Source organism: Spermophilus citellus, assembly GCF_964194105.1.
Source record: "Spermophilus citellus genome assembly, chromosome: X".
Taxonomy (NCBI): domain Eukaryota; kingdom Metazoa; phylum Chordata; class Mammalia; order Rodentia; family Sciuridae; genus Spermophilus; species Spermophilus citellus.
In genome coordinates this window covers 128,256,809-128,281,068 of record NC_138190.1, presented here as the reverse complement: position 1 = coordinate 128,281,068, position 24,260 = coordinate 128,256,809, and the positions used below count along the sequence as shown (strand labels likewise).

The 24,260-nt window shown below is 39.1% G+C and overlaps 1 protein-coding gene across 2 annotated transcripts in view; it reads left to right on the top strand.

The window, feature by feature from the left end:
* The window catches only part of FRMD7 (FERM domain containing 7), a gene marked incomplete at both ends in the record, with an annotated part of 54,245 nt that extends 31,130 nt beyond the window's left edge, over nt 1-23,115 (top strand). The window contains 9 exons of one of the 2 annotated variants that reach the window (XM_081278140.1): nt 541-619; nt 3,313-3,410; nt 11,272-11,386; nt 11,576-11,723; nt 17,268-17,363; nt 18,863-19,026; nt 20,731-20,799; nt 20,916-20,991; nt 22,021-23,115. In XM_081278140.1, coding sequence (XP_081134266.1) covers nt 541-619; nt 3,313-3,410; nt 11,272-11,386; nt 11,576-11,723; nt 17,268-17,363; nt 18,863-19,026; nt 20,731-20,799; nt 20,916-20,991; nt 22,021-23,115 — 1,940 coding nt within the window. The remainder of the gene's footprint in view (nt 1-540; nt 620-3,312; nt 3,411-11,271; nt 11,387-11,575; nt 11,724-17,267; nt 17,364-18,862; nt 19,027-20,730; nt 20,800-20,915; nt 20,992-22,020) is intronic. The other variant, XM_081278139.1, reaches the window with a different exon arrangement.
* Nucleotides 23,116-24,260: the final 1,145 nt, after the last annotated feature.

Genomic DNA, 24,260 nt, shown 5'->3' with positions numbered 1-24,260 from the left:
GAGCTGCACATAGCCTTGGCTCAAGTTTCGTATTTTCAAATGCAAGTAGGTGCAAAAATAGGTAGATATGGTTCTTCTAGTGTATATTTCAAGATATAGACATTGGTCCACACTGCTTCTAGTTCCTTTATGAGAGTCTTAAGCCAAGTGATAATCATGAGTTCCAGCTTAACTTGGGCCCTTTTCTCAAGCAGGAATGCAGAATCCCAAGCAGCAAGTGGTAGATTTTTTTGAATAGGACATTTCCGAGGACAAATAGTAGGCCCCAAAGGGGGTACATCTTAAAAAAAAGAAACTATAAGGGAGAGTGGGTAGGAGAGGGGTGGGAAAACTTTTCCAATTCCTGTCCACATAAAGACACTATACAAATGAAAAATTGAATTTAAAATAAAAGTCTAATGGAAAGGACTAATAGAAAGGGGAGGAAAGTAAAGAAGTAGGTGTGGGTGGGTGGGTGTCTGTGTGTGTTTCTGTGTGTAAAGACCTGTAACTGTTATGATGGACATTTAATTACAACTTATGGAGATATTGTGTTTTAAGATCCTAAGGAGGTTGTTTTCAAATTTATGGTGAAATTTTTCCCAGTGGACCCTGGACATCTTCGGGAAGAACTTACAAGGTATAGTACCTTTGTGTCTGCTGCATGATGTTACTTGAGGATCATCATTCTCCACTGATTGGGAAGGGGCTTCTGGCTCCACTTAGCAAGACTTGGCTCTATGTCACTCTCTGGGAGATGGAAAGGAGTAGGAGAGAGAAAGAGCCTGGCTGGTCTCCAAGATGTAAACCTTCAAAAGTTTGGAGCTTCAGGGAGAATGAGGGGTGATATTCTAGAAGTGGTAGCAAACCTGGCTGACCCTTAGGGGTTATGTTATTAACTGCTACAGCAATAACCATGCTCTCCCTCATAGCATGTTTCAATAAGTATAGGCATGATACCAGCTGATTTCTGTGAACATTGAAAATAGGCACGTGTGTGTATATGTGTGTATATATATATATATATATATATATATATATATATATATCTATATATATCTATCTCATAGGTAGAATCCGAGACATTCTGTAATGATGATGTATACTTATGAAAGATGCCCTTTGGAATGACAATGTAAACCTACTTCTGCAAAAATTCATTGTCAATACAATACTCCCCCAACCCTTACTCTGCTTTCTAGACTTAGACTCTTAAACATAGAACAGATCTAAGAGATAACCCAGTCCAACCCTCTTGGTTTACAGATGAGGAAACATGTCCTGGGAGTTAAAATGATTTGGCCAACATCACAGGATGTTGGCAGTTATTCTTCCTGACGTCTCCCCTCCTACATGGTTCATAGATAGTTCAACCTCACCCCTTTCATACAAGGAAACTTTTCTGAGAGGTCCTGCACAAGTCACTTTTCATAAGCCTCTCTCTTCCTATTTTTCTCTCCAGATTCTCTCCTTATTTGTGATAACCTGATATCTTGGTATTTATGTTAGTTCGCATTCATAAACCCATTTCAGTTAAGTTTTAAATTATGACCAATTTTGATGGAGATAAACATATTCTCTTCCCCTCCCTCAAAAAAAAAAAAAAAAACAACCCGAGAAAATCAATGTGATGATGAATGATTCATCAGCTGTTCAGAGGAAAGATTTGGTATTTGTAGCAGGCAGCTGCCTTCTTAATAGCAAGGAACGTGTCAAATGACAAGAAGTTTCTTTCTTGTTAGGAACACAAAGAAATTCACTTTCCTTTTAGCAACTGAACTGATTTTTTTCTCATTTCCATCTCTATTTGAAAACAGGCAATGGCAAAGGTTAAGTTCCCTTTCGCTTTTCCCCATTGGTACATTTAAGAATACTTAACTGGCTGAATTCATAAGGATACTTGTTTGAGGCTAATATGTGGATTTCTGTGAGTGGTGTGCAAATATAATTTTTCTAATTGAGTCATTTCTAATGCATTAGGGAGCTCACAATTCTAAGGATTATAATGATTAATGCTTTTGTAAACTGAATAATCATCTGCTAAATTTTTCAATCTGTATTTTCGTCTATCACCTGCAATTAATTTTGATCCACCACATGGCCTTCAAGGCTTAATTAGTTACCAAAAAGGTCAACTGAACTTCATTTAGAAAATCACATTTTAGTCAGGAGTGGTGGTGCACAGCCATAAGCCAGCTACTCCAAGATGATGAGGCAAGAGGATCATAAACTAAAGGCTAGACTGGGCACTTAGCAAGACCCGGTTTCAAAGTAAAATAAAAAGGCTGAGGATGTAGCTGACTTGCAGAGTGCTTGTCCAGCATATACAAGGCTCTGGGTTCAATTCCCAGTGCCAAAAATGATTGTATTTTATATAGGGAAGCACCCACTGTAGATATTCAATAAATGTTTTAATGTATAAAATAAAATCAATATTTTATCTTGGACCATGGAAGAAAGCAGTGGTGGAGACTTTATTATACACATTTTTTCCCAAAAGTTGATTCTCCTTTGATAAGACCTTAAATGTGTGGGACAAATGCTATCTGTTTGGTAGAGCCCCAAATACCAACCTTCATTTTAAGGGTCCCTGGTGAGATGCTGGTGGGGAAAAAGGCTTAATTCCATTCAGCAAATGTTCCTTATGATACCTCTTCTGTGTAAAGTGTTGGGCTGGGCTCCAATGATAGAGATAGCAATTCAGGCAAAGGGAATAACGTGGGCAGAAGCCTGGTCCCAAGTCCTTGATTTCTGAAATCATAATCTTTGGGTGATATGACCTTGTTAAATCATGTCACCCCTCTCTGTATAAGTGTAAACCAGGCTGATCATTCCTGGTCCACCAACCTCCTTGTTATTGCAGAGAGTACTTGATAACACTATTTTGTTTGTGGTGCTGTGAATGGAACCCAGGGCCTCATGCATGCTAGGAAAGCACTCAACCACTGAGCTACACTCTAGCCTTTGACTGCACTTTCTCAACAGTTCAGGACTGGCCTCAAAAGTGCCTTCATTCTTGCTGGCTCTTATTTTCTCTCTTGTTTGGAATGTGGCTTTGCTACGTGGCAGAAACTACCAGAGAATGATTGGCCACTTCCCTCAAGTTGGCGGGAGGATTTGGCCAGGGTGATTCCTAATGGCTGCAAAAACTGCCAAAATGCTGGATCAGCACTTTGTGGTCTGGGGCTGGTTTGGGGCTGAAGCAAATCTTACGCATTACTCACCACTGGGGGTGCCATTCGTCTCTTGAATTATCTTGGGTCTGGCAGAAGTGAAATGCTCTTTCTTATTCCTGTTTCTCTCTCTAAGAGATTTTTCCCAACTTCTTTGCAGGTATCTCTTTACTCTTCAAATAAAGAAGGATTTGGCTCTAGGAAGGCTTCCCTGCAGTGACAACTGTACAGCGTTGATGGTATCTCACATCTTACAATGTAAGTAACTAATGTCTGCTTTGGGGCCTATCAGCCAGATGGAGACCCAAGCAAAAGAGCTGAACATCCCAGTGTGAATATCACTGTGTTAGGGCTTAAAAGGACAGACAGCCTGGATAAGATCTAGAGAAACAGCATGGTGCAGCAGAAAGAGGCTGCTTCATTGCAGCCATTGAGATTTGTATCAAATTCTGTTCTGTCTCTACTACTTCCTAACTGTGGAGGGCAAATCCCTTTCCTTCTCTGAGCCTGAGTGTCCTTGCCTTTAAAATAGAAATAAGAATACCCTCTCACAGGGTGGTTCTGTAGATTAAAAGTAAATGCTGATTTTCTTTTACCTCAGTCCAACCTGCCCCTCCCACTGCCCCTGGGCTTGCTGTCCAGGAACTGGTTTGGACAAATCTGGGCATGGACTTTGCCAGGCAGGCACTGACTGCCTCTGTTTGCCCCCAGGATACATCTCTGGTATGTGCTCTCAGTAGCACACTGTCACATTCAATATGATTTCTGTGTTGCTCTTTATCATGGTTTCAGAGAACAAAGCACAGAGTACAGCAGGTGGAGAGAGGCTAAAAGGGAAAAAGGCCCCAGGCATCTATTAGTGTTCCCCATATCCTAGCAGCCATAGTTGGACTAGGCTGAATAAAAAAGGTAGGCGGAGGAGGCAGAACAGTGGGGGCCTGCCTGGGAGGGTTGACACTGGACAGGCCAGGCTGCTCCTGTAGCCCTAAGGGTAGGGTCTAGGCAGCTGAAGATAACATCTCTTCTTCTAAGGCCAGCTGGACTTTCTCTCTATTTTAGAGGCCTCCCAAGAATACACTGTTCCTTAGTAATCCTGCAGGACCATAACTTCAGTTTCTTGTTTCATAAGTTCATTTTTTACTTCTGCCCCCTTACCTTTCTGCCAGTCCATAAATGGTTGATTTCACTGGGAACTCCAGAATGAAGTGCTTGGATGCAGATGGTGTCTGAATCCATGTTTATCAAGGGACTCCTGGCTGGGACAAGTAAAAAGAACTGAAGTTTATCTCAGCAAGGCAGAGGGCAGTAAGAGCAATAGTAATCAGGGAAGGCTGAGGGAGGAGGTGGCTTTTGTGCTAGACCTTAAAGAGAAACTGGAGAATTGGATAGATGATAGGCAGAGAAAACAGCATGAAAGAAATGGTGGTGGGGCAAGAAGCAGCATATATGGAGGATGCAGAATGTCCCAGTAGAGCTCAAGCATGGTGTCTATTTAGGAGAAGTAGTGGAAAGTGAAGTATCATTTTGAAGATCCTGAATGCCAAGGTCATTAACCATGTGTCCAGTATTTTGTTTGGCACTGGGATGTGGGGCCTGGGTAGAGCAGATGGAGGAAACATTGTTGGAAAACATCTTTCTCCATTGGCTGCCTCTTAAAGTAGCAACCAGGGGGTTGGGGTTTCTGGGTGGCCTTTTTGGGGGGAGCCCAATTTCATTCTTAACAATTCTGCCTTATGTGTTTGAGCATTCCCTAGTGGCCAATTTCAGGCATAGCATAGAGCCCTTCAGCTTTCCCAGGAGTTATTTAGTTTATCAATAGAAGCTCTTTCCATAGGGGAGCTGTGGAGGCGGGAACTAAGCTTCCAGTGAGTTAGCTTTTCATAATTGATCCTGGTCAGGCTCACTGGACACTAAGATAGTATGCCGGTCACAACCAGATTGCTCATTTATCTGTTCATTTATTCACTCATCCAATATTCGTTGAACACCTGCTGTATTCTAGGCATTCAAGAACCCCGCATCCTGACCTGCTTAAGTCTGTCTTGGAACTCATCTTCTCTAATGGGACATTTCCTCTCAAACATAATTTATACATTTCAAATGACGCTTCCCCCTTATGAACTCCCTTAGTAACGCTTCTTTGCCATTTATTCAACAAAAATTCATTTTTGCTTATCAAATACATGCCATGTACCAGATACTATTATAGGTAATTGAGGCCACAGCAAGGAATTGAAACAAAAATCCTCACCCTCATGGAGTTCACATGTTGACAGTGTTAGAAGGTGATGAGGGCAATGGAGAAAAATAAAGCATGGAAGAGAGATAAGGGATTCTGAGAGTGGGTACTGAATATTTAAATAAGGTGGCAAGTGGAGGTAAATGTACTGTGAAGGGAACAGTTGAACAAAGACTTGAGGGAGGTGAGAGACCAAGCCATGCAGCAAAATCTGGTGGAAGAAAGTTCTAAGCAGAGAGAACATTCAGTGCAAAAGGCCTGAGGTGGTAACATACTACGTGTCTTGGGGAAACATCAAAAGCTATTGTGACTAGCTGGAGCTGAATGAGACGCGGAGAGATTAATTCTGAAGGGCCTTAGAGACCCTGTCTCTAAATAAAATATAAAAAGTGCTGGGGATTTGGCTCAGTAGTTGAGTGTCCCTGAGTTCAATACCTGGTTTTAAAAAAATTGAAAACCAAGTCCTAGGCACTCACCTGTAATTCCAGCAACTCAGGATCCTGAGGCAGAAACATCAAAAGTTCTGGGCCAGCCTCAGCAACTTACAAGACCCTGTTTCAAGAAAAGAAATAAAACATATTAAAGACATACAGCTTGACTCTAAATGAGATGGGAAAGTATTAAAGCAGTTTAAGCAGAGGAGTGAAATAATCTGAATTAGATTTTAACAGGATCATGTTAGCTGCTGTGGTGAAAATAGATCTGAGGAGGGAATGGTGGGAGTGGGGAGACCAGATAAGGGGAAATTACAGGAGAGATAATGATAGTTTGGACCAGCATGGTGATACTGAAAGTGCTCATGACATTTGTCACCTTCTGTTATTGGTGATATTTACTTATTTGTATGTAATAGTTCTCTTCCTAACTTGTCATAGTTCTGCATGAAGAGAAAAACAAGCCCAGTCTTAGATGTTCTTATGTTTTCAGCGTGGGGTCTTATGCTTAATAATTCCAAAGTCTAGGGTTGGGGATGCGGCTTAGTGGTAGACAACTTGCCCAGGATGCGTGAGGCCCTGGGTTCAATCCCAGCACTGCACAAACAAAAAGCAAAAACAAATGAATATACTAAAGGACTTTAATATCTACTTAGTCACTTAAGAAGGAAGAAAAATAAGCCAAAAGTTTGATGTGTGATGTATTTTTTAATGGCTCTATTGATGTAGAATTTACATACAATAAATTCACCTATTTAAAAATGCACAACTCAACTCTGTAAATTTATAGAGTTGTGCAACCATCACCACAATCCAGTTTTAGAACATTTCTATAACATCAAAAGAGATCTCTCAGGCCCATTTGTGATCACACTCTGTTCCCATGCTTAGCTCCAGGCAACCACAGTTTATTTTCTGTTTCTCCATATTTGCCTTTTTTATACATTTCATGTAAATTGAATGATAAAATATGTGGTATTTTGCATCTTTTTCTACTCACCATATTTTTTAAATTCATAAATGTTTCAGTTTGTTCCTTTCTGTTGCTGAATAGTATTCCATTTTATGTATGTACCATATTTTATCCATCTAATCACCTGGTCATGGACATTTGGATTATTTCCAGCTATAATAAATAATGTTATAAACATTGGCTCACCAGTCTTTATATGAGTACCTGTTTTCATTTCTCTTGGGCAGATTCCTGAGTGTAATTGCTTGGTGTTGTGAAATACTTATGTTGAATATTTTAAGAAACAGCCAAACTGTTTTCCAAATTGTTACATTAACACCAGAAATGTATAAGGTTTTCAATTTTTCTATACCTTCATTAATATGTGTTTATGAAGACATATCTTATTGCAATTATAATTATCAGCATTTTCCTAATGACTAAAGATTTGACACCTTTTTGTGTGCTTATTGCTGTTTGTTTTTGTAAAATGCTTATTTAAAACTTTTGCCTATGTTAAAAGAGTTAGCTTACTATCAACCTTTTTTTGGCGGGGGAGGTGCAGGGTACCAGAGATTGAATCCAGGAGTGCTTAACCACTGAGCTACATCCCCAACCTTTTTTTTTTTTAATTTTAGTTGTATTTTGAGACAGGGTCTCACTAAGTTGCTGAGGTTGGCTTTGAACTTGTAATCCTCCTGCCTCAGCCTCCCAAAGCTGCTGGGATTATAGGTGTGCACCACCAGGCCTGCCTCATTTGAGAATTTAAGACATTAAATTTGTCTTTTGACCTTATTTCTGGACTCTCAATTATGGTTCATCAATCTCAACATCTGTCCTTTTATCATTATTTACACTTACTTTATTGTTGTAACTTTGTAATAGGTTTTGAAATAAGCAACTGTATATACTCCAACTTTATTTTTTCTGCAAAATTGTTTTGATTAATTTGCATCTCCTCATTTCTATGTAAATTTTAAGCTTATTTATTTTTACCAAAAAAAAAAAAGTCTGTGGGTTTTGATGGGGATTGTCCTATGTTTATAGCTCAATTTTGGAAAAAGTTGCCATCTTAACAATAGCAAGTCTTCTAGTCCATGAACATGAGATATCTTTCCACTTGTGTAAATCATTTTTCAAAATTCATCAATGTTTGTAGTTTCCAGTGTACAAGTCCTACACTTCTTTTGTTTGATTTATTCCTCAGTATTTTATTCTTTCCTTGATGTTACTGTAAATGCAACTATTTTCTTAATTTTATTTTCAGATTGTTCATTGCTATTATATACAAATATATTTACCTTTTGTATATCAGTTTTTTCTTGCTGAACTAATTTATTAGTTTTAGTAGTTTTGTGGGTTCTTTATGATTTTTGACATACAAGATCATGTTTACTCCAAGTAAAGACTATTTTATCTCTTCCATTTTCGAGCACATCCTTTATATATCTTCTTGCCCAACTGTAATTACTAGAACCACCAGTATCATGTTGGGTGAGATAGCAAGAACAGATATCTTTGTCTGGTTCCTGGTCTTAACAGAAAGCATTTAGTTTCTAACCATGTAGTATGATTATAATAGTAGTTATAAGATTTTTTCCCATATTTTTACTGGTTCTTTATAATTATACATAATGGGAGGATTCATTATTACATACTCATATGTGCACACAACATAACAATATAATTTGGTCAATAACATTCCCCAGTATTTCCTTTTTTCCCTCCCCTCCTTAGCCGTAGGTTTTTTCTTTGCTTATTTGTTTTTTTTAGGGCTGGGGGTTGAACTCAGGGCCTCACACATGCTAAAGAAGTGCTCTGTCACTGAGCCAAGTGTCTTTACCATAAATGGGTGTTGGATTTACTCATTGCATTTTCTGCATCTATTCAGATGATAATGTATAATGAGTTGGGGTGTTTTTTTGGGTGTGTGTGTGTGTGTGTGTGTGTATGTGTATGTGTGCATTTGTGTCCTTTATTATATTAATAGGTGTATTACATTAATTGATTTTCGTATGTTGAACTTACCTTGAAATCCTGAAATAAATCTTACTTGGTCGTAGCATACAATCTTTTTTTTTATGATATTGGTGGATCTTTATTTTATTCATTTCTTTATTTGTGGTGCTGAGAATTGAACCCAGTGCCTCACACGTGCTCTACCACTGAGCCATAACTCCAGCCCCTGCAATGTTTTTTATTTAATGCCGAATTCAATTTGCTAGTATTTTATTGAGGATTTTTGCCTCTGTATTCACAAGAGATATTGACCTATACTTTTCTCTTCTTGTTGATGTTTTTAATCTGGCTTGGGTATTGGGGTAATACTGGGCCCCTAGAAAGAATTGGTAAGTATGCCCTTCCCTATTTTCTGGAAAAAAATTGTGAAGAAATTATATTTATTACTATTTTGAACATTTGATGAAATTAATTAGTGAGGCTATCTAAGCCTGATTATTAGTGAGATTTGTACATTTATCAGTATTGGTAAAATAAATGAACAAATAAATAAATTAACAAGTCATTGTATTGGCCTTTAGAAATGTTTGATATATGGAGATTTTCATCATAATGTGATTTTGAAATATACATGTGTACCTTAATTGTCTAAAGATGACCAAACTGTCTGTCCAAAATACAAATAGAACACAAAGAAAGAAAAGAGAATATAAACAAACAAAAATCCTTCTAGCCCTCAAACTAGGTACCCTATTGTTCACATATTTTGCTTACCACAGGATTTCATGGAGAGTCTATTTACGCTTTTAAATTTTTTATTTATTTGTTTGTTTGTTTGTTTATTTATTTATGGTACTGGGGGTTTAACCCAGGGGGTACTTTACCACTAAGCTACATCCCCAGTACTTTTTATTTTTAATTTTGAGAGAGGGCCTCACTAAGTTACTGAGGCTGGCTTTGCACTTGCAATCTTCCTGCCTCAACCTCCCAAGCCACTGGGATTACAGGCATGCACCACCATGCCCAGCAAGAGTGTATTCACTCTTATACAACATACACTTCTAATAGGTGTGGAGATCTGATTTTCCATTTTATGTTAGATGAGAATTCGATGACCAGGAAGTAATTCATATAAACCTGATACGAAAAAAGCAAAAACAACAATGATGACAACAATTTAATAAAACAACTATAAAGAAGACAAAAGAATCCAAATGTCAAAGCAGCCTGAGGCCTTTTAAATTAGGGGCAGATAATCCCTAAATACCTCAATTGCCTGCATAGGCATAATGCTATAAAAAGTATTTATAATAATAAGCTGGAGACATCTAGAAAAGAGTAAATTATGATCATGCATACACTGCTAGGTATTTGAAAGCCCAGAATAATTTCCAGAATGATTCATCTCCTGGGGATTCCAGATAGGTGGGGATTTACTAGATTTCCAATGTATAGAGTGATAAATTGTCTGAGAGTGGCTTGCATTATAGTTAGCATGTTTATTCCCCTTTCTTGATAATATATGATCAGGGTGGAGTGAAGTTGGGGGGATGAATTAGTCTACTAGGGCTGTCAAGGAAAAATACCAGATACTGGGTAGTTTAAAGGGGAGAAAATAATTTTCTTATGATTCTGGAAGTTCAAGATCAAGGTGTTGGCTTGTTTGGTTTCTTCTGAAGCCTCTCTCCTTGGCTTACAGATGGCTGTCTTCTTGCTATGTCTTCACGTGGTCCTTTTGCTGTTCTCACATCCCTTGCATCTCTCTGTATGTCCAAATTTCCTCCCTTTATAGGAACACCAGTCAGATTGAATTACAGAGCTCCCATGTCCTTGATTTTAACTTAATCACCTCTTTAAAGGACTTGTCTCCAAATTGAACCATGTTTGGTGGTACTGGAGGTTAGGATTTCCACATTGGAGAGAGAAAATTCAACCTCTAACAGGGGCTAGTTGGAAGTAGGAGATATAAGAAGAATGTGGGAAAAGAAAATCCCAACAAAACATGCAGCTGTAATCTTGGTAATAGGTCTGTTGCTTACTATACTGAAACAGCATATACCAACTGCTCATATTAGAATATCTAGTGTGTCTACCATAAATTCAGTCAAAGAATAGATATTTATCTCTGTGTTCTTATTTTTAAATTTTTTTAGTTGTAGATGGACACAATGTCTGTAACTTACTGTACTGAAACATCAATACCAATTGCTCATAATTTGAAAAATAGCCAGTCGGTCCTCCCCTACAGAAATACACATATATGTATAGCATGAAGTCAGAGGCATGGAGCTACAACTAGCTGCAAAGAAAGAACTATTTGGGGGACATCATTAGGCTGAATTTGCTCTTTGGAACTTCTAGAGCAAGTATATTAGGGCATCTAAAAAATGTAGGCTGTGACACTGTCCAGGACCTCCAGAGACACCTTGAGGTGTCCAGAATGTGCAATGCTTCTGTTCATTTCTGTTTGCAATGGCTGAGTTGCTTAGTTCCTCGATGGTAATGTGAAAAATGTCTCTTTCTTTTGTCATGCAGCAGAACTGGGAGACTTTCATGAAGAAACAGTCAAGAAACATCTGGCACAAAGCCGGTACTTACCAAACCAAGACTGTTTAGAGAGCAAGATCATGCACTTTCATCAGAAGCACATGTAAGTACTTTAACTGGCACCTGCTTCCCCAGTGGAGGACACTAAAGCTGGGAACAGATTCTTGAAAGCAAGCCCTTAAGCCTGAGAAGCTTCAGGCTCAAGAAAACACTGACCTCCTCATGGAGCTCTCAGAGTGGAGGTGTCATGCGTGCTGGATTTATTAGGCTCATAAATTCTTTCCCCTTGCAGTGGCAAAAATCCAGCTGAATCTGATATTCTACTACTGGACATAGCAAGAAAACTGGACATGTATGGCATCAGGCCCCACCCTGCCAGTGATGGTGAAGGGATGCAGATTCACCTGGCTGTTGCACACATGGGAGTCCTGGTGTTACGGGTAACAACTCTTTCCTTCCAAGTCCTTCATCTTGCCAGGTTATCTCCACTCAAACTTGGGTGTCTGTTCCCTGGGTGATCACAATACTCAGTTTTACCAACTGTTAGAAAGGGAAATAATGGGGCTGGGGGTGTGGCTCAAGCCGTAGCGCGCTCGCCTGGCATGCATGCGGCCCGGGTTCGATCCTCAGCACCACATACAAACAAAGATGTTGTGTCCACCGAAAACTAAAAAAATAAATATTAAAAAAAAAGTGTTTAAAAAAAAAAGGAAATAATGTTTGAAAAGGTCAGGGGTAAGCCATCTCCCCTCAATGCACTTTGCTTCAAGGTGCAATCTGTAAATAACTATCTACATTCTAAGGGGTTCACACATTTGTTGAGGCCAGCATGGTAGGGAAGTAAAATCAAGAAGCTCTTTGGAACTTCTAGAGCAAGTATATTAGGGCATCTAAAAAATGTAGGCTGTAACACTGTCCAGGTCCTCCAGAGACACCTAGAGGGGTCCAAAATGTGCAATGCTTCTGTTCATTTTTGTTTGCAATGGAGGTGCCCAGTGCTAGCTGGTAGGGCATTAGTGCTCAACCTTGCCACTGACTGTTGCTATTTACTGGCTCATTCTTTTCCCAGGACTTTGTTGTGAATAAATCACTTGTAAGAGAGAAGGGAGATGACCTAAGGCCCACTGACCCCCAAGACCAAATTAGAACTCTGGAGTTACCAAACAGGTCATGTAAGGATTCAGCTAAGAGAATCTTGGCCTTCTCATTTATTTGGTTATAAACTTTTCAGCATGAGAGTCAGTCACACTGATGAGCAAAAGACTCAATGGAGTAAAATAAGCAAATCCCAAAAAGCCAAAGACAAAATGTTCTCTATGATATGCAGATGCTATCACACAATAAAGTGGGGATACAAGTTCATTGGGTTAGACAAAGGGGAATGAAGGCAAAGGAGGAGCATGGGAATAGGAAAAATAATGGAATACATTGGACATAAATTTCCTATGTTCGATTATGAATTCACCACCAGTGTAAGTCCACTTCGTGTCCAACTGCAAGAATGGAAAATTACACTCCTTTTATGTATAATATGTCAAAATACATTCTATTGTCATGTATAACTAAAAAGAACAAATTTTAAAAGCCCCAATGCATCACAGGTATATGTGTTTATCCAGGAGGGCCTTGTTACCCTTCCCACTCTAACCCCTGGTCCTTGCCATTTCTTACTGCACTGGAAAAGATGGGAATGGTAGCAAGGTAGAGCTACCATGTTGCTTGTGATTTCTTTCAATGTGAATATTTCTGTAGGCAGTTGGGAACAATACAACTGATGTTACTTAGAATATGTTGTGTCTCTACCCTAAATTCAGTCAAAGAATAGATATTTATCTCTGTGTTCTTGTTTTTAAAGTGTTTTTTTTAGTTGTAGATGGGCACAATATCTTTATTTTATTTATTTATTCATATGTGGTGCTGAGAATCGAAACCAATGCCTCACACATTCTCAGCAAGTGCTCTACCATTGAGACGCAACTCCAGCCCACTGTGTTCTTTATCATATTCTTTCTTTTTTTAAAAGGGTTTTTAATTGTTTTTTAATATATGACAACAGAGTGCATTACAATTCTTATTACACATATAGAACACAATTTTTCATATCTCTAATTGTATACAAAGTATGTTGACAGCAATTCGTGTCTTCATACATGTACTTTGGATAATGATGTCCATCACATTCCACCATCGTTGTAACCCCCTGCCCCCTCCCCTACACCCCTCTTCCCTATCTAGAGTTTGTCTATTCCTCCCATGCTGCCTCTCCCTACCCCACTGTGAGTCAGTCACCTTATATCAGAAAACATTCACCATTTATTTTTTGGAGGATTAGCTAACTTCACTTAGCATTATCTTCTCCAACTGCATCCATTTAACTGCAAATGCCAGGATTTTATTCTCTTTTATTGCTGAGTAATATTCCATTGTGTATATATGCCACATTTTTTATCCATTTATCTACTGAAGGGCATCAACTACATCCTATAAAATTAAACTGTTTTAAAGTGTGCAAGTCAGTAGTTTTTAATGTATTTAGGGAGTTAGGAAGCCATTTATTTATTCATCCTTTTTTCAGTATATTCTTTGTGCATTCTGTACCAGGCACTAGGGCTACAGAGGTAGATAAGAATGATCCTGAATTCATAGCACTTGGTTTCTAATGAGGAGAAGACAGATAGTTAAATAAGTAATTACAAACAAGGGCCAGGAGTTTGTGCTAGAAGTGTAGGGCACTAAGATAACAGGTGAGAGGGCCTTAACGTTTAAGCCAAGACCTGAGAAAGTTATCCAGGCCACAGGGCCAGAGTTGGGAGTTAAGGAAGGTTGTTTCAAAGAAAGAGAGAATAGACAAAAGGCAGTCAAGAAACTAACATTGAATGTGAGAGAGACTTGGTCCCAATAGTGCTATCAGACTTTTAAATAATCAACAAACTAATAAATGTGGTGCTTGTAGGGAATGGTTAGGTGGGAACAAGAGTAGGGGTGATGGTGATGAGAGTGAAACTTCTCAGTGCTACATATCATTTTTTTCCGTGTGTGTGTGTGTGTGTGTGTGTTTGTTTGTGTGTTTTGCAGGGAGTACTGGGGATTGAACCCAGGGGCACTCCACCATCCCCAGATTTTTAAATTTTTTTGATACAGGGTCTTGCTTAAGTTTCTGAGGCTGGCCTCAAACTTGGCTTCAATACTATTTATCTTTTGTGTGTGCTTTTGGTTTTCAACCATGTGAATGGATTACCTCTTGAACAAACAAATAAATGAAAAAACAAGGTAAGCTGTTTAGGCAGACCAGGAGATCCAAGAGAGTACAGGGGAGTTAGGAAGGGACATAGGCTGCAGGAATAAGAATATTCTAGAGAAGGCATTCACAATAGACAAGAAATAGAAAAATTGTGCTCTATATGTGTAATATGAATTGTAATGCATTCTACTGTCATATATAACAAATTAAAATAAAAAATAAATAAAAATAATAATAAAAAAGAAATGAGAGCCAGGGCTGTAGCTGAGTGATAGAGCACCTGCCTCTCATGTGTGAAGCCCTGGGTTCGATCCTCAGCACCACATAAAAATAAAGGTATCATGTCCACCTACTGCCGTAGTCTGGCTGGGCACAGAATCACGAGCCACTCAAGCAGGAACAAAACTTTATTTTTGAAAATGCCGCCAATACCCCGTGCGTCCGGCAAGCAAACCGGTCCACCTACGCGGTCGCGTCTACCGGAACCGGGGCCCCGGACCTCCCCCGGAATTCCCTCCTACTATCCTTCCCCAACCAATGGGAACTCTCCAGGAGTCCCGTAACATGAGTCCCATAGCAGGCCCAGGTGAACAGCAGGAGTCCAATTTCCATATGAATGTAAATCTTAACATAATCATATCATCTCAATGGCTAGGTCACCTTACAACCAAAAGTGCCATGCATCATATTATTTGGTTGTGGCTCCTAGCAACCTACAATTTAAAAAATATTTTAGAAAAAGAAATGACCTAAGCCTCTATTAACTGATGAATGGGTAAAGAAAATGTACAAAAATATACAAGATGGAATACTATTCAGTCATAATAAGAATGAAATGCTGTCATTTACAACAATATGGATGGAACTGGAGGCTCTCACGTTAAGTGAAATAAGCCAGGGACAGAAATGAAAGTACTAAAAAAGTTGATGTTGTAGTTGAGACTGGAAAAATAGAGGGAGGGAAGGATGAAGAGAAGTTGATCAATGTGCACTGAGTTACCATTAGATAGGAGGAAACAGCTCTAGTGTGCTATTGCACAGTAGGATGACTATGGATAACATTTATGTCTTACATATTTCAACAAAGCTAGAAAAAGTATTCTGAATGTTTTTTAAACATTTATTTTTTTAAGTTTTAAGTGGACACAATATCTTCATTTTACTTTTATGTGGTGCTGAGGATCGAACCCAGGGCCTCACGCATGCTAGGCGAGTGCTCTACCTCTGAGCTGCAGCCCCAGCTCCTGATTGTTTTTTTTTTTTTAATTTTTTTTTTTTTTAGTTAGAGGTGGACACAATGTCTTTATTTTACTTTATGTGGTGCTGAGGATCGAACCCAGTGCCTCATGCATGCTAGGCAAGCAGTCTGCCTCTCAGCCACAGCCCAAGCCCCTGAATGTTTTCATCATAAAAATATTTGGTGAGGGTTGTGGCTTTAGCTCAGTGGTAGATCACTTGCCTAGCATATGTGAGGCACTGGGTTGGATCCTTAGCACCACATAAAAATAAATAAATAAATAAATAAATAAATAAATAAATAAATAAATAAAGGTATTGTGTTCATTTACAACTAAAAATATTTCAAAAAATATTTGATGAAATAGATATGATTAACCTGGCTGGAACATTGCACAATTATATATGCATTGAAACATCACATGGTACCCCATTAACATATATCAATTTTAAGTTTTTATAAACAGCTAAAACACTAATTTAAAAAGTGAATCTTTTCAGCTGGGTGCAGTGGCACACGCCTGTAATCCCAGTGGCTTGGGAGGCTGAGACACGAGAATCTTGAGTTCAAAGCCAGCCTCAGCAATAGTGAGGAACTAAGCAACTGAGTGAGACCCTGTCTCTAAATAAAATACAAAATAGGGCTGAGGATGTGCCTCAGGGGTCAAGTGCCCCTGAGTTCAATCCCTGGTACCAAAAAAAAAAAGTGAATCTTTTCTTCAAAGAAAATGAATATTGTCAAGAAGGTGCTATCAAAGCTGGTAAGAAGGCTTGTCTATGTGGAAGGTATTTTGAGTAAGGAGAATGAGGAGACTATAGGAGAAAGGTGTAGATTTGAATGAAAGAGTGTTTTTTTTGTGGGGGGGGGGAGCAGTGGGAAATACAGCTGTATATTCAATAGAAAAGTAACAGGAAAACTCAGCCAAGACTTGATGATGCAGGCAGTGAGGAATTATTAAAGGTATTTGGGTAAATGGGGTGGCAGGAGAAATATGTCTTTTTTTTTAGCAGCTGACTCTGCAAACGTGGGAAAGAGGTGAGTTTCATGAACCTATTAAAGTAATCCATTTCTACTGTGATCTCACTGTCTAAGCCAGAAACTATCCCCAGAGCAGCCTTGTGGCCCACCTGAAACACCTGGCCATAGCTTCTACTTAGCTCAACAGGATCATTCTATGCAAGAGATGGATCAAAAATAGTTTCATTCACCAGGGGCTGTGGCACATGCCTGTAATCCCAGAGACTCAGGAAGATAAGGCAGAAAGATCACAAGTTCAAGGCCAGCCTCAGCAACTTAGCAAGATCCTGTGTCAAAATAAAAACAAATTTAAAAGGACTGGTGATGTAGCTCAGTGGTAAATCACCCCTGGGTTCAATCCCCAGTACCCCCCCACACACACACACCACACAGTCCTATTTATGAAGTGCATTTTCAATCATATTTGCCCTGTTTTACAAGCCAAATTTTGCTTACACAGCCTGAAATCAGCTACATGTTTTATTACAGGGAAATACAAAGATCAATACTTTCAACTGGGCTAAAATCCGCAAGTTGAGTTTTAAGAGAAAACATTTTCTTATCAAACTTCATGCCAATATCTTGGTAAGTAGATTTCTAATAAATTCTTTTGCTTTTCTGTTCACTTGGAATTTCTTGGTTGCTTCTGCAAATGTTTTGAATATAAGTGGTGAAAAGCTGACCAGCCCTGAGGGGTGATATGCCCCCTCTCTTGCCTCTACATAACCAACCAGAGCTTTACTCACACTATTAGCAAAGACAAAACACTAAGAAATCTGATTTGTAGTTCAGAATGAGTAAACTAAGGGAAATCTCTGTGGAAATAGTTTTTGAGGGGTTTGATGAGTCAAATGGGAATGAATGATTAGAATTAGGATTATGGACCTAATCACTTGATGTTCTCCACTGCATTTTACAACATATATCTTTTTTAGAGGTTTATTTATTTTTATTAGAGCATTATAGTTATACATAGTAATTGGCTCATGCTGAAAATTTCATATATTCATGGAATTCAAATTCAATTTCCCCTTTCCCTTCCCCTCCTGCCTTCCTCTGTAACTTTACCTATTTTTCTTGAGAAAAAAATTGTTGAGCATCTACTACATGCCAAAGCCAAGCAGGATATGAGAAGTGGGTATACACATAAGCAAAATAAGTAATCATTGGGCAAGTTTGCATCATACAAGATGAGACAAAGATGTGAGAAATGATATTGTTTTATAACCATAAAGGAAATGAAACATGTGTATCAAATAATTTTTGACCTACAGAAGGTCCATTTGGGCTTCATTCTCTGAATCTTGGCATTATATTAAAGTGTTCATTTGAGCAGTTAAGAGACTGGATCCAGTGGGAAATTCATGGTCAGCCCCAGGGGCTGCAAGTAGGAACCTGGAAAGAAATGAGACAAGTGGGGAGGTCAGTGCAGTGGGTTGGTGGGGCTGTGGAAAATGTGGCTGTAATCATGCCATGTAGCCTTGGGCTAAAGGGGGTATATAGTGAGTCAGGGGATGGGAAGATCTTGAACTTTAGGTTTGGAAGGCCAAGGTCCCCAAAGACAGATTGAAATATGTTAAAAGAGCAACACAGAACATCATAGAGCAAGATAGCATCTAGAGGAAGAAGTGTTTCTTGCTGGTAAGTTAAAAAGCCTCATGGACATGTAATCATCCTATAAACCCTTCCATCTGTAAGGAAATCTCCTCCTCCCTCCCCTTTCCTGTTGGTCATTTATAACTTCTTGTCACCTTGAAAGGATGCCCTTTGATGTTCATTTTAACCTGATTTACAACTTCATAAAAATGTTCCTGGCAGAGAAAGGGTGGGGGTTAAACAGTGTCTAAGGCTAGTGTGTAAAGCAACACTGGCTTTTAGAGAAGGCTCTATTTGAGAGCAGTGGCCCTGTCTGTTCCTCTGAAGGTTGCCAATCATTTGGTCTCAGTAGGTGTGAAGCCTATGGGGAGCCGAGTGGGAAATCAGAAGCCCTATAGTCCCTGGGACCAAGAGCTTGGAAGGCATTGGGATTCCAAAGTCTAATATTCTGGAAGGATGTTTTGCTAGATGTAAATTGCTTTACATAGGCGTTGTGCAAGGACACCTTGGAGTTCACAATGGCCAGCCGAGATGCCTGCAAAGCTTTCTGGAAGACCTGTGTGGAGTATCATGCCTTCTTCAGGCTTTCTGAAGAGCCCAAATCAAAGCCCAAAACTCTACTTTGCAGCAAGGGTTCCAGTTTCCGCTATAGGTAATTAAATACCATGCAGTAGTATACTACTTCTTTTTAATAACATGGGAGGCAATAGGAGTTGTTCAAATTCTAGAAAGAATAAAGAATCTATTTCAGCCAGTCACAGTGGCACACGCCTGTAATCCCAGCGGCTTGGGAAAGTGAGGCAGGAGGATTGCAGGTTCAAAGCCAGCCTCAGCAACTAAGTGAGGCCCTAATCAACTCAGTGAGATCCTGTCTCTAAATAAAAAAATAAAAAGGGCTGTGGATGTGGCTCAGGGGTTAAGTGCTCTTGGGTTCAATCCCTAGTACCCCCCCCCCAAAAAAAGAATTTATTTCAGTCACTTGAAAGATTGTACTCTTTACTGCTCACTTTTGGCAAGATGCTCTAAGTCAATATTTCCCAACTGGGAGACAGGGGGATGGTGGCTTACCTACTTAAGGGGTTGGATCAGAATCACCACACGGATGAGGGAGAAAATATATTCAATGAACCTATTGTTTGTCTTATATGCGACTTATATGCAAGACTTGGGAAGGAAAGATCAACAACATCCTCTGGTGATGTTAGGCAAAAGAGCAAGAAAGCACTGGAGGGGATAAGGGATTAAAAAGGTTGAGCAATATTACACTAGCAGCTCCTCACTACAGGTCACACCTTGGAGGAATGGAAGTGAGGTAGAATTAAGATCTTGTTTTTACTTGAAAACACCAGCCTAGGAATGCACTGCAAGAAGCTTTCAAAGCTCTTAGCTAAGATAAAAAATTCTAATCGAATGCTTCCACATAAGGAATTCGTCAAACAGTGGAATCTGCCCCAGTAAGAATTGAGGTATTTTTAAGAACGTATTTTTGATGGAATCTTTCCAAAATGTATTCTACAAATCCCTGTCTTCTTGAACAGATGATACTGTGCATATTTTGCCCTTTCCTTAATGACCTGAGTTATTATAAACATCACTTATTATCCTCTGCAGGCAGCTGTAGTGCAGTGACGGCCTCAGGGTGGGGGAGGCAAGTCAGGCCTTGCACTTCAGTGATAAATGGCTCAGACTTTCTGGGTTTTATTATTTTTGTGACATCTTTCTTGGCTCTTGTTTCTCCCACCAGTCAGCTGCATTTCTTTGCTAGTGTACAACTGACTGGAGCTATCCTCTTCTGCTGTTTAGTTAGCTGCTTTTTTCCTGCCATGCATTTGACTTTTTAAAAAAATTTTGTTTTAGTTTCAGATGGATACAATACCTTTAATTACTTATTTTTTTATGTGGTGCTGAGAATCTAACCCAATGCCTCACGTGTACTAGGCAAGTGCTCTACCACTGAGCCACAACCCCAGCCCCAGTCAGTTGACTTTTTAAATTTGTAGAAAAGAAATGTCTGGGGGGGCTGGGGTTGTGGCTCAGCAGTAGAGTGCTTGCCTAGCACGTGAGAGGCCCTGGGTTCGATCCTCAGCACCACATAAAAAAATATAAATAAAATAAAGGTTTTGTGTCCAACTATAACTAAAAAATAATTTAAAAGAAGAAATGTCTGGTTTCTATGTAGTTAAGGTTGCTCTCTTCCTGGTTCTTGGATAAGTGGGCATTACCATTCATGTGATCTTCAACAAGTCATGACCTATGTAATTCATCTAGATGCTTTTGGTTTCAATAGTAACTGAGGCTCGAGTTTTAGTAGCTTATTGGATTATTAATTAATTATTTGAACTCATCTTTGTAATAGTGGAAGAACCCAAAGGCAGCTTTTGGAATATGGGAATAAACGGCAGTTGAAGAGCTTGCCATTTGAAAGGTATATGCTTTTGTTTCTCACTCTCATGCTGACTTCAAGTTGAATGTACAGTTTCATACATATCCCGCTATTCCCATGTCAGCCATTTCAATGACTTCTCTGTTTGGGGATTTCAGAAAGCATTACCCGTCTCAGTATCATGAACGACAGTGCAGGTCCTCACCAGACATCCTCTCTGATGTGTCAAAACAAGTAAGATTTCTGAAAATTCATACTTCTTTAAATACATGTAATTCATCCAAATTTCAAATGCTCCCAAAAATTGATTCTGCACAATCTCCCACTGTGTCTAAGGGTTATTCTGTTCCAGAAGGTTAGCCTCCTGGGGAGGGCTGCCGGCTCAACCTTTCCTGCCAATAGAAGACCATTTAGTAAACTCCCACTGGTGTGTACCTTATAGACTAAAAGGCTCTGGCACATTTTCAAATTGCAACCAGTATTGTTAACATCTTGCAAAATGAAGATCCAAATCAATTTCTATGGCTTTGTATTTTTAAAACTAAAATCTCTGCTTTTCTACCTATGGAAATTTTAAGGCTTAGAGGAAGGTAAGAGGTCTGTGTTAAGGTTTTAAAATAATTTTGCTGCTTAACTGTGTTTAAGTGAAGGAGAAAGTTGCCAGTTTTATAGTATCAATCTTGTTAATCACTTTTCTTTGGATCTTTCTACAAAAATTAATTATATAAAAAATTAATTATAGGTCTCATAAACTCTCATTGCCTTCATTTCAAGTCAGTTTTTATCCAAAAGGTATCAGAGGTATAATGATGAAAGGTTCTGTCCAGTATATGAAAATTTCATGCCATTTATAGACTTGCTCCCAACCATTTTACAGAAAATAGGGAGGAGGCTGGAGCAAGAAAGTTAGGAGACTTGTCTAAGGTCACACAAAAGCAGAATCAGGACCAGGCAGGTTTTCTGGTTCATTGATAAGAGCTACTGAACGAAAACTGCTTGAAGTACAATGTTGCCTCAAGTCTATTGCATACTTGGAGTCCAGAAATGGGATGTAACTGAGAAAGAATAGTCTGTCATATTCTTTTTAATACACAATTTAGAAAATGGTACAAGTTCTTCTCCTTTCCATATATATTTGTCAATCCTGGAATATAACATGGATTGAACTAACTTTCAAAATTCTTGGCTAAGATAGAAGTGTGATCCCCACTCCAGTCAAATGGCTTTTTCCTTTTTTTTCACCAACATGTCCTTTCTTTCAAGGTGGAAGACTTGAGACTAGCATATGGTGGTGGGTACTACCGAAATGTGAATGGAGTACACGCATCTGAACCTGTGTTAGACAGTAGGAGGAGGAACTCTGCAGTGGAGGTGACGTTTGCAGCTGAACTGGAGCGTTCCAAACCAGAGGCGGATCCCACATCGTTACATCAGTCGCAAAGCAGTTCATCTTTCTCTTTTCTTTATTCAGATCCTGTCTTTAACACTGACCCTGATCCTCAGCCTGATCCCAGAGACTTCTTTGAGCAGAGAAGTCCTCTAAGCTCCTTCCGAACAAGCTCCAAGTTTGCTGACCATCACATAAACACATCTTCTGGCCTCACAAGTGGAGTGAGTCCAGCAAGGCAGCTAACTTACACAGATGTGCCCTATATTCCTTGTACTAGTCAGCAAGTGGATATTATGCCTCCCCAAGTCTTTTTTTATGTGGACAAGCCACCTCAGGTGCCCAGACGCTCTCCAGTCATGGCAGAGGAAAGGGCAAGACCAGACAACTACTTAGAGCCCTCTGCAATAAAGCCACCCAAAAGGAGTCCAAGGAATACCAGAATAAAAAGCTTTCAGCAAGACCTTCAAGAACTCCAAGAAGCTATGGCCAGGACTAGTGGTAGGAACAATATCAATTTAGATCCAGAAGAGGAAGACCCAAATTTAGAAGACGCTTTTACATATAACATTCAAGAGCAAACCCCCAAACGGTCCCAGAGCCAATCAGACATGAAAACTATCCGTTTTCCTTTGGGGTCCGAATTTAGACCTTTAGGGCCTCGTCCCACTCTGAGTCGTAAAGCAGACCTATTTACATGTATGTTTGCAGAGCAGGAGTTCCCAGCAGTTCTCATGGATCAGAGCACAGCAGAAAGGTACGTAGCTAGTGAATCCAGTGATTCTGAATCGGAGATTCTTAAACCAGACTACTACTCTTTGTATGGCAAAGGAAAAAAGTCACCCATGGCCAGAATCCGTTTGTCTTCTGGTAGTCTCCAGCTAGATGAAGAAGATGAAGATGTTTCTTTCAACACACCAAGTGCTGAAGACAGGACTTTACTAAAACCATGTAATTACTTCTTAGCTTAAGTATGAATTCTGTGAACATTTCTGGGTCAGTTCTATGTTAGAATCTTAGGTAGAAAATAAGGAACTTTCTTACAAACCATTTTCTTAGTCACTCTTCATTGGAAAGATTCAGCTGCTGCCTCATTCCCTGAGCTTCACTCTTCTGTTCCCTCAGAACAAACTGGAGCATGTCCTCTCCTCCCCAGTACTATGGCAGGGTGTGGGGAGTATTTATCAGCTCCGTTATATATTTCTTCATAGAGTGATGAAAAATGCAGGGCAGGCTGTTCAATAGTGAATAGTGAGAGTATGGATTTACATATGGATTTGGCTTCTAATGGACATTGTGATTAAGTAGACTGTGGCTATCTTGGTTATTTTGTACATTTTTAAATAATACAGAATAAAGGCTTCAGTCCTCATTATTTGTGGGGGACCCAGTAAAAACAGTCTTGTTATTTGCTAAGGACTTTGATTTTTACCATTTTTATCTAGGGGAGCATGGCCCTCTACAGCCTCAAAAACAAGGTGATAGCATAGATCCTCTCAATGGAACGGATGTTTTTAGAATATAAGACTTGGCAGAATTTAAAGCCCAGGAAATTAATGTATTAGGCCAATTTCTACAGCCAGATATGGGGCTGATGAGGATATTATGTCTGATGTATAATTTTTCTATTCTTAAACATCTACAGTATGTAGTGAAGGAAACAAGTTAACAGATCAGTTTGTTGACTGAATGTCTTCTGCCAGAGACGTTTTTTTTTTTTTTTTTTTTTTTTTTTTTTGCCATATCTTGTTGCATGCATGTAGGCAAGAAAATGAGTTTTTTTTTTTTTAATAAAGTGTGATGGAAATCTACTCAATTAAAAAACAAGGATGGTCTTCCTTTTGTTTTAATTGATTTCCGAAGTGATTGGTTCTGGCCTATTAATAAGGGATAGGACAGTTACAGAATAGGGAAAAGAAGGCAAGTGAAAATTTATGGTCAGGATGGATAAATGGAATTGAAGGGTAAATACTAATGACATCAGACTGCATAAATGAACTAAAATTATATTCTTGATCAATTCAGAATTTTTCTAATAGTCCTCCTGAAGGTATAGCATTCCACTTGAGAACTTAATTTTGTTAACTGATCTTAATATTAAGTCTAACATATTTAT